This window comes from Cariama cristata, unplaced genomic scaffold (genome assembly GCF_000690535.1).
Source record: "Cariama cristata isolate BGI_N322 unplaced genomic scaffold, ASM69053v1 scaffold678, whole genome shotgun sequence".
Taxonomy (NCBI): Eukaryota; Metazoa; Chordata; class Aves; order Cariamiformes; family Cariamidae; genus Cariama; species Cariama cristata.
In genome coordinates this window covers 3677-14950 of record NW_009631404.1, presented here as the reverse complement: position 1 = coordinate 14950, position 11274 = coordinate 3677, and the positions used below count along the sequence as shown (strand labels likewise).

General features: G+C 36.0%; 1 protein-coding gene across 1 annotated transcript in view; it reads left to right on the top strand.

The window, feature by feature from the left end:
* The window catches only part of LOC104166102 (phosphatidylinositol-binding clathrin assembly protein-like), a 21367-nt gene extending 11437 nt beyond the window's left edge, over positions 1–9930 (top strand). The window contains exons 10-21 of the mRNA XM_009705930.1: positions 1–67; positions 1917–2053; positions 2367–2470; positions 3374–3520; positions 3982–4041; positions 4142–4252; positions 5117–5248; positions 5359–5389; positions 5893–6013; positions 8152–8208; positions 8535–8642; positions 9232–9930. Of these exons, the coding sequence (XP_009704232.1) occupies positions 1–67; positions 1917–2053; positions 2367–2470; positions 3374–3520; positions 3982–4041; positions 4142–4252; positions 5117–5248; positions 5359–5389; positions 5893–6013; positions 8152–8208; positions 8535–8642; positions 9232–9246 (1090 nt within the window). The 3' untranslated portion in view covers positions 9247–9930. The remainder of the gene's footprint in view (positions 68–1916; positions 2054–2366; positions 2471–3373; positions 3521–3981; positions 4042–4141; positions 4253–5116; positions 5249–5358; positions 5390–5892; positions 6014–8151; positions 8209–8534; positions 8643–9231) is intronic.
* The last annotated feature ends 1344 nt before the right edge of the window (positions 9931–11274 follow it).

The window sequence follows — 11274 nt, the reverse complement described above, 5'->3', positions numbered from 1 at the left end:
CAGGATGGATGAGAAAGAAAAGCAGCAGGCGTTGGAGGAGGAGCAAACTAGACTGCAAGCACTTAAGGTACTGTATTTTTTATGAGTTTATATTTCAAGATTATTTTCTTTTTTAACTGGATACAGGTGAAAACCAAGATTGGCTTAAAATAGTGTCTGGTGGGGGAGCTCTCATCTTGAGAGGCCAGGGCATGACTCTGTAGGATGTAAGTGTGATGGCTGCCAATATGTGGTGACTCTTCTACTACGACTATGATTTGAGTAGCAGACATCTGATACAAGTCATCTATATTCTTCCTTACACGAGATTTGTGAATCTTTGAGATAAATAACAAATGAGTATACGACAATTCTAGGTTACATCTCAACCGCTGAACATACAGAATTGCTATTATAAGACTTGATTATTGGTAAGAGGGAATTATTTTTCCCCATGATGTATGGAATATGGCTTTAGTGTGATTCTTCTGTCATGTTGCTCATAATGAGAATATACATTATAGTTCTGATCACATTTAACTGCTCTTATTTATAATTCTGTAATTTAGTTTGAAAAACTGTTTGAAATCATGTGTGTTCGCTTGGTTCCTTAATGCACTTTCCTTTGCTCATTGGTACTTATTGAGTAGTCCTCTTAATAACATCCCTCTCTTAAGGCCTGAATCATGGTCCTTCAGCTCCTTTTAACCCATTTATGACACTGTTTCCTGAGAACATACACAGTATAAAATCTCAAACAAGGCAAGATGCTTCTCTTGCTGAAAGCTAATTCTGTAGTTCTGTCATGTCCTAGGCATGTGCTGGTTGGGTAGTTGGGGATTTTTCTTGTGTTGCTTTAACATCTCTAGGCACACCTAAACAATGAAGCAACTCTGCTCATGTCATCTGGAGGCGTCATTGTGAAAGCCTTAAACGTATTTGGAGTGTGAAAGTGAACTTTGGTAATGCAGAGTTGAGTTTAATCTCTGGAGTTAAAGAGGTCTGTTGAAGACTGTCAACTTTCCTGGCTTGGTGTAAGGCATATTTTTCAAATTGATGTGAAGCAGGTTTTTTGCTATTAGACTCCAATCTTAGTGTGCCTTGCTGCCTGCTGTACTGCTTCACTTGAATCTCAGCAAGTATTGTGATGTTGTTGTTTGGGTTTTTTGGTTGGGGTTATTGGTTGTTTTGGTGGTGGTTTGTTTTGGGGTTTTGGTGGAGTTGCATCAGATGTCATCCCTCTTCACTGTCCCGCTTCTACTATAATAGGACTTGCAGCTGCTGTAACCGAATAATTCAACTGGTTGATACAAATTTTCATTTGGGGGGCGAGGAAGCTTGCAAGCTCACTCAACGTTGTACTTGAGGAATCTAAGCAGTGTAAAACATATCCCTGTACTTTGATGTGTGCTGTATAAATGCTGTGGGCATTAGAAATAATAAGGGTAGTAAACCTAAAATTAACAATGTAAATTAGATTTTTATTTTGCTAGTTTAAGAGCAACACCACATGGATATTATTAGGATGCACATTGTCAGTCTGACTTCTGAACATCTGAATTGAACTATGAAGAGATCCTAATGGTAGAGCGAGATGGGACTTCCTGACCAAAGGTCCATTGACCTGTTTCTCTGAATAACTATGAAGAGAGCATAGAATGTGTAGCTTGACTAGAAGTGTTTTCTAGGCAGTTACAGATAGTTTAAAAAAATAATTATTTAAAACCTCAAGTCCCACCTTGATTTTTAATGGCTTTGTTAAAACAAATACTCTTATCTCTAATTTCAATCATCTTTCTGTCTTCAGGACTTTACAGAAGAATAATTGTTTTATTATTAAGACCATATTTAAAACTACTTCTTGGAAAAAGTCTTCAGGACTGAAGGGTTAATAAATTAATAAAACTAAAATGTAAACTGTATATCTCATCTTTCAGGAGCAGCGATTAAGAGAGATTTCTGTAGTATCAAATTCCACTTCCACGTCAGCATCCCCGAGCACCTTATCAGGAAAAAGTGTGAATACCACTGTAGCTGTTGACTTCTTTGCAGTACCAGCACCCACAACAAATAGGTGAGTGATACTTTGTCTTCTGAAGCAAACAGAAATTACTGCATTGGCCTGTAGCTCCACAATCAACTGCAAAACACTGATCCTAGTTACTTCTCAAGTGCTTTTCAAGAATAACCTTTTGCTGATGCTTTCCTAGTGTATTCACAGGAATTTTGGTATCAGTCAATAAGAAGTGCTAAACTACTAGTTTTACTTTGTACCGCTATTATTGATGCGCTACTAGTGAACAACAGAAAGCGAGACTGGTATGAGTGTTTGTATAACACAAGAATACAATGCCCATTGCATATCTTCATGTTTTTCTCTCTTTCAGCATGCCCAACCTTTCTAGTGATCTTTTTGATCTTCAACCTGCATTTGTTCCAACTGTGCAGAGTACTCCAGCTATATCAACATCAGCAAGCAGTGCTTGGGGAGGTGAGCTGATACAATGATTTGACTGTTTAAATGATCGGGGAATTCTTAGAATACAAGAATAAAATACAGGTTCATATTTAATAGAATCTACATCTTAAACTTTAATTATTTTGCATTCAAACATTTCTATCCTTGGCAGAATATAGAATAAGTCATCTGAAAGTTGGCAAAATGTCACAGAAAAGTTACTTTTTGTTTTTTTAACACATAGCAGTAGTGTCAATGTGCTGCAGTAAGTGGAATAAAGGAGCTAGTCAGTAAAGGGGACAAATAGAAGAAATGTTACTAAAAATCAAAGTTTAAAAATGCTGGGAAATATAAACTAAGCAAATGTAACTGAAAAGATGCTGGACTAGTATTTCAATTCCACTAAGTGATATTTAATATACTTTTCATTTAAAAGGTGTTGGTGACTTCAAAGTTCTTATAACAAAGCTATCATTGCCAGTTTCTTGGGCACAGCATTCTCTGTACCCTCACCCATCCCTCAAAAGAATAATCAGGATAGATGTCGAAGAAATATCTTAAATGCTGAAATAAGGCGATGTTAACAGCATTGTAAGTGTTGGTATTTTAATAGGTGGAATTAATACCCTTATGTGCTATTTGAAAGGTAGATTCTTGAAGCTGAAAATGTAGTATCTTAACTTTTTTGATTGATAAATGTTCTGACATTCTCCCCCTCCCGCCCAGTGGCAATACTAGACTTACTTTCCCTAAATAGAGCAAGCTGTCAGGATTTTTGCCTGAAACTAAGAATTTGTATCTTTAATGGGCTGATCACTGGGTGGAATATTTACATTTCGACTATGTCTAGAGACTCTCATATTCAATCACTTCAGTCTGTTTTTCTTTTCCATTATTTGTACTCTGTATTCTTTCCTTCACTTCTGCATCTGAAAGGTCCTTTCTCGTCCTCAAACGGTTGTGTTGGTTCTCCACCTCATCTGGACATCTTTGACATGAAGCCAGTTGAAGAAGCTGTAAAATCTACCACCCCTTTCATCAATTCTACTTTTTCCTCCAAACAAACAGTGGAACTGTTTAGTGGTAAAAAACAAACAAACAAAACCCATGTAATTTCTTTGCAACTGGAGATAATAATGCTAATAAATGGGGCCATGTAATCTCTTTATGGTTTGGACCAATTTTCACTTTTTATTAACAAGTGAAAATGGTGCATTGATTCCAGATGTAGTAAATGGTGTGTTTCCTTAAAGTTTTATTTCTACAGTTGAAATAACTTGTTATTTTGTTCAGCTTGCCCAACCTAGACATCCTAAGACTTGCAATGTTGCTGGAATTTTTGATGATTTCTTTCAAACTGCAACCCCCTTTCTCTTTTGTAATGGGGAATGCAGGAATTACTTGAGGTTTTCAAATTTGTTAAATAAAAAAATCCTTTTTTATTAATAAAAATTCTTCATTTTTAACTGCAGACTTAATTTTTCTGTCCCCTCTTCCTTTTTCTCTTTTAAACTGATCTTATTTCCTTCTCTCTTTTTATGAAGATGACTTTAGTGGTCATAAACCTACATATGCTTCTGTGTTTCATCCTCTGACTGTTGATGGTAATTTGATATTATTTTTTTTTAAACTTTCCGATTTCACTGTAATGAGTGGTATTAATCCATAGGTATATCTGATTACTCTAAATTTTTTGTTTTTCAGGTTTTCCTCTTCATTCAGCTCCTCCAAGTACCACCCCTTCAACAATTAATGTGGACTTTGATGCTGTTTTTGGAGGAAAATCCACAGCACCAGAGTACAGGACTACAAGTGGTAAAAACTAATTTATGACTGATTTACACCCTACAGGCAACAGTTGCTTAATGATTTAGCATAATTGCTATTGCAGTTCAAAATTTAGTAACTTAATACGTTTGCAAGTTGATTATAGGGCTGATAAGATAACAGGCAATCAGTTCAATTGTGGTTATTTACTTTGAGATTAGTCAAAGCTAATTTTATATACTGTGTAATAACGGTTTCTTCTCTCTTTGGGGAATGAACTTTGAACGTGGCCCACTGGATATCTCTTAATGGGTAAGCTTATGTTAATCTGTTTTCAGCACTATTGACTTCAGTGTTTTCTCTTGATACATGATAATGAGTTACTTCTAACTTCATTGGGAGGTGTACTTACAAAAATGTAAAACTAGTTGCATGTATGTGTTGCTTGAAGAATAGCTGAATTATGATCCTTCTCTTGGTGGTATTTTGCTATATATTCAAAGCCCTTATGAACATACAGCAAAGGAACTCTTGTGTACATTCAGGATACTAGCAGTATCATGAAATTACTGCTATGTTGTGTTACAAGAACATTTTCAAACTATTTTTAACAACCTTTCTTCTTCAGTTTTAGGGGAGATTCATCTTAGATTAAAAATACCATCAGTTACTGCTGAAGTAAAATTAAAGATTCTACTAGATTAGTAGCTACAATATAGTATTCCATAAAAAAAAAAGAGGTTAAACTATACTTCTGTCTAAGTCTTAAACACTTTCAAGCATGTTGAACCTCCACATATATACTCAAACTACTTAGTGTTCTATAAAGAAAATACTTCCCTGGCTTATGGATGTCTTCTATTAAATGCAAAGCAACCATTTTGTTGACAGTTGCTTTTATGTTTTGTTTAGCTTTTAAATTTCTAGGTGAAGTATTGCAACCCACAATACCACCACAAAGTCAAAGAACCACTTCAGCCAGCCAGCAAAGCGGAAAAATTTTGGCAAATGACCTTGATTCTTCACTTGCTAATCTGGTGGGAAGTAAGTGTGAGGCTTTTAACTTCCTCATTTGTAACTGAAAACAAAACGAGCCTTCCCCCCACCCCAAATTAGAAATACTTAGGACTTATCTGTTTCTCTTTTCCCCCTAGATCTTGGCTTTGGAGGAACACCATCCAAAAAGTAAGTGCATATATGTACTCATAATATTCTCACATGACTAGTTGGTAGTCTCTGGCACAGTTTACCAGCACTAACGTGGCAAGAGTCTCAACTCTTGAAAGTAATCTGGTACCAAGAACAGCATTGAAACAGTTTGTGGTCAGTCACCGTAACACAGTCAACCTTAGCTTTTGAAGTAAATCAGTTAGTTTTGCATTTGCTGTGGGTTTTTTTTAAGTATTCTTATGAAGCACCATAAAAGATCTTGCAGTTACGTAAAACTCTAGTTAATCCTTATGCTGTTCAGTGCACTAATGATAATTTACTTTTAACACAAAACAGAATGCCCAGATTTCATATGTACTGGAGCAGCGATATATAAGTAGTTACTGAAGTTTTGAGTGTTTCTTCCACCTATAGATTTCAGCTATGTATATGTATTAAGGCGTGTTTTGGTTTTCCATTTTGATGTTGTTACTCTAGCTGTTGCCTCTGTGAAAACTAATACCACAGTTTCATTTTAGATCAGATATGCAGTGGACCCAGCCTGCAGAGAAAAAACTTACTGGTGGAACAAACTGGCAAGCAAAAACAAGCACATCGACCACATGGAACCCTACTCCCTTACCCACTATTCCACATATGGTAATTTCTGTACTATTGAAATCGTGCTTCATTCTAGCAAATGCTACTTCTCTGCTTGAATTCACTTAGAAAGAACCACAAAGGCTGTTTGGAACAAGACTGTGAGCAGGGAGGAATGCTTGTAGGATCACTTCTCAAACTGAATGAGGTAGAAATTTTAGTATGCTTTATTTCCCCTCACTGTAAAACTTGTCCATTAAAGACAAACAACCAGCCTTTCGCTAGAGACGTATCTCAGTTCATAAGTTCTTATTGAATTGAAACAATTTATCCCAAACCAGAAAATTTCTGATGTGCATGTTTGAGATGCTCCCCTCCACGCACGCACACGCAGACATACACACATGCATGTGCACGTTTAAGAATCCTAAGAACGAGTTTTAAGGGCACACTGCTGTTCCTTCCAGTTTTCGCTCCTTTTTCGGTTTTATCACATGAAACACTGCTGCAGCCCTTGCAAGGCACCTTAATTATCAGATCAAGCTGCACTTTGGACTTTTGATAATACTCAGTGGCAACTTCTTATTTTTAACCCTGTACAAAATACTAAGTAGGAGTTTTATAGTTATTTGAATGAAGAATTTTACTTTCTTGGGGGGATATTTGTAGGCAACTGACTTTTCCTATGCTTTTAAAAGATTTTTCAAGTATCTTCTATTCGTATATATTCATACAAATACAAACCGCTTCTGAAATATAGTTGCCTTGGAGGGAAGTAGAATGTTCATCTCTGTTATATGTACAACTAGGGTAATTACCGTATTTGCTATGAACTTTGGACTGCTGTCTGACTTTATTTTCCAATAAGAATATCTTTGCCTGTAGCGCCTGTTTTCCTCATCTTACATGAGTATGCTCATTTGGAATTATCAAAGTTGAATAGAATATTAAATCCAGTATTGGACTCAAAAACAAAACTCAAAAATTCAGATGCAAGGATGTCTCAGTTGTATAGCACTTCTGTGTGGGACTTCTGAGACCATAAAATCTTTTATCTCTGCTTGGTGTTGTGGAACATTAACGTTAGAGTGCGGATGCATTTTTATTTTTGAAAGATAGAGGGCACCTTAGCACACATTGATCACTATGCGTTCGGTTTTGCGGTTTTACTTCATGTGTTCATGTTTAATACTTTCTGGTCTAAGCATTTGAGTGCTTTATGCCAGGTATCTGCTCACTCATATGCTTGGAATTCCAACAATTAATGATGCAGAGAACTAGCTCAGCTATGAGCATCTTTAAAATCAGTGCCCTGGTATTGGAAAGGTCTAACTGTCCTGGCTTGGTCTGTGGCATTCGGAGTACTAACCCTCAAATTCACGTATATTCTGCATACTCTTTGAGTGAAATATTTTAACTAGCACTCCATTTTTAATATAATTAGCTCTACTTAACAGTGCATGGCAATATGAAGTGCATGCATCACTGTGCTTGTGAACATAACCTGGTGTAAATTATTACCAGCTAAAGATGCTCTTCTTTTTTCTTTTTTCATATTGTGATATGTTGCAGATATTAGAAATTAGTACGTGAGCAACACTTACCTGACAAAACATCTATTGCTATTTGTTTCTTAAGCTGAATGGTCACTGGCTTCCTTGGTTTGGTTTTGGTTTTTTATGCTCTTCTCACACATAATGGGAGGAAGGAGGAACATTGCATGCCATGCCCTCTAAAAGCTTCTCACACAAATGTTTGTGCAAGCAATATACTCAAATCTGACTAGATTTAGTACAATTTCTATTTTTGCTGTAAGTCATGCTAGTGATAGCTTTCTAGGCAGGGAGCCTAGCCAAGTTCACACACGTAGCTACTGATGTTACTGTCCGTGCACTTTTTTTCCTCCCACTTTAATTTTTTTAATAAATGAGCTCAGCATAGTTAGATAGTTATGGTATTGGACTTGAATCCATCCCTTTCTTAGAATTTCCAGTTTGAATACCTCTTAAATAATTCTCTGTCCTTACTCCTTTTGCTGTGCCAGAATGGAGTACACTATCCTGGATATGTAAGTCAATTTCTTGTAAATACCTTGGTTATTTTAAGTATTGAAAAATATGTATTTTTCACAGTTTTATATATATATTACTAGTATGCATAAGCTTATCTAAAATAGATTAAAATTTTCTTGATTGAAGGTACCTGCTCCTATCGCATACCCATTGACCACACCTCAAGTGCCTGTATATGGAATGGTAAGAAATGTGATTGTCTTGTATTCCTGAAAAACCGAGTTGTCTCCTTCAGTGGGTTTCACGGCAGACATTATTATGCTCAAATCTTCCTGCAGCTTCCATATATTGTTTCATAAGGTCAAGAGTGTGTGAAATCTGATAGCATTTTCACACTGTGCATTGGAATCTTAAATTTGTGCAGCACATTTTTTAAAAGCTTTGACTTTACTATGTGTGTGTGTCTATATGCTTATTTCCTAGTATTCTTAGAATGCAAAAAGATGTATCTTCTAGAATTAGTTTGAATTTCATATACCTGTTTTGTGGGGGTTTTGTTTTTGTAATAGGTACCTCCTCAGGTTGGAGCTGCTCCTTTGATGGCACCCCAGTCAATGATGTACACGCAGCCTGGTCTAAGGCCAACAAATCCTTTTGCACCTGTTTCTGAAACTCAGGTGAACTGTTTTCTTTGATCTTGAGATCACATTGAAACTTTAGTCTTGGTAAAAGCAACCAAATGCTTCATGAAGGGGGCTGCTAAGGTATTTCTGCATTTGAAAGTGAGGGGTTCTTCAGCCAAGAGAAACAGCTTTTGCTAGTGAGGAAGCAAATTCAGATAGTGAGAGCATGTAAATGTAGAAAGCAAGGAAGAAAGTAAAAATCGGAGATTTAGTGGCTAACTTCTCACTGTGTCAATATTAAGAAAATGGGAGTGGTGAAGATATATAGAATTTAGACTTCCTGTGACATTAGCTGGATACTTGGTTTAGTCATACTGACTAGAGCAGTGGTGAAAGCTTTCTGAAGGATCAGGTGATGGGGAAGTGAAGAAGGCTTGGACAAGAGATCATTCAAGTTGAAGAAAGTGTGTATTCCTGTCATCCAAATATGTTGGTCTTAATGTATTTTGGGGATTTTTTAAAGTGCCAAAACCTATAGTCTTAACTTGCAAGTAACAAGACGGTTGAATAGATTAATAATTCTAAAACACTGAGAAACCATGTGTTATGTAAGTGGCATTAATACGTAATCTCTACTTCACAGATACAGTTTATGTAGAGCCGCCAAAGCAGCAAGATGCGAGAACAACCAAATACTGGTAAAAAAGACAAGACTGAATTTCAGTCTTTCCATGATGTATTCCTGAACAGGGCAACTGTTTCTTCCCTGTATAATACAATATTATTTTGAATTGCAATGCTTTAGAGATTCTTGTTTATAACAGTCACTGCAGTGTGAAGTCATGTTTGTTCACTGATTTTATTTTTTTTTTTTTAAACTGCTCAGCAGAAAACTGTATTTTATTGAGGTTGACTCAGAAGGTGCAAGCTGGATTATCATCTTCAAAGCTGAGGAGTTACATGATTGCTCTACAACCTTATTCATCAGTGGATTACCTCAGGAAGTTAACTGAGGGTGTCAAAGCTGTTCATTTTCTCCATAAATTCTGTGGCTGTTGTAACCAAGACACAACACAAATGAAGTTGAGCAATAAAATTTTTATGTGCTCTAATAAATACTCTGATAGAGCAGTGCTTGCATTATCATAAGGCCAATATTGTGTGAAATCAGACAGCTTTTTCACATTAGAATAGCTTATAGTAATTTGCAAACTTTATAATGTGAGTTTGAAATGCTGTGAATCAACAAGATATATACATATTACATTTTATATATATATATAGTAAAAATAATAAATTGCTCCGTTGGTATGTCAGTGTTACATGGCTAGTTGAAAGAGCCAGGCTCTGATGTGGGCTGAAAGTCTGTGGTGGAGTAGGGGAAACAAGTGTGTTACAGAACAGCGTGTGCAGCCTCCAACAGGTGACAGTAGCTGCACTGCCATCCAGTATCTTCTCTGCAGATAGCATCTTTCATAGCTCAAGGAAGAGTCGCTCTGGGAGCCAGTGAATGTCGGTATCCTCAATAGCAGCAAATGGGAGGAATTTGAAAATCATGTTGCTAACTGCAAAAGAGGCAAGAGATCCAAATTTTTTTAAAAGTCCATTAGGTCAAAAGAAGCAAACCTTGCAATAGTGCTGACACTTGCGAACTGGCAACAATATTGAAATTATCCAGCTGTAGAGAATAGCTTGTGCTGCTTTTCTGAAATAAGAACCTAGTTGTAAACCATATAAAAGTAATTATTTTTAAATGTGTAAATACGTGCAAACTTTTAGATAAACTTCTTTAATGCTGCAGTAATCTTTTTCTTCTGTAGTAATTACAAGGTTGAAATGCTATGTTAAGAAATCTGGACTCTTTTTGAGAGGAAAATCTTTTAAATCAATTCATTTGTGAAGTATGCTATTCATCATGGGTCAGATGTGTACAGACTTCTGGCATGACTTTTGTATTTAACAATCTTCCTCCAAAACTGAAATTGGCTATGAAAATGCCTTATCTTGTATTTTTCAATGTCTGATTAAAAGTGACAGCATTAAAAAAAAAAAAGTAGGTAATAATAAGTAAATTGATATTGGGAGCAACCTTTCTTCCAGAAGTTTTGTGGCAGAATACAATGAAAAGCTCTCCTGTAAAATGACTTCTAGTAATGATTAATATTAAAGCTGAGTTTTCAAAAAATGAATAGTTTTCTATTGTTACAATAAATAGACTTCCAAAGTAGCATGTCTGTTTATCTTTTGGGGAGTCTATCATTGCAGAAATATCTTTGACTCTCACTATAAATGCAAATAGGCCTGAGAATCTTGTCCAACTGTCCTGTAGAGAACTTCTAAAATACATCACTTTCCTCATAGTGGGAACAAGCCGCCTCTTTTTCTAAATGCTTAGTTCTGTCCAAAGAGTGCAAAAGTAGTATTTCTTAACCCTATGGAAATATTTTTGCCAACTGAAACAACTCAAAAGAAACAAAATTAAAAAAACACTCCCCAGCCCTTGGAATTTGTAACTGCTAACTTCCTGGGAAATGTAATCTTGCAGAAATTTAAAAGTCAGAGTTTCTGAATGTGTATTGATTTATTATTTTTTTGAAGAATTTGGACTGGTATATAGCAATTTAATGTTCAAGTTTGAATTAGAAAGGGCTTCAAGCTTTAATCCACCTTTACTGGGCTGAACAAT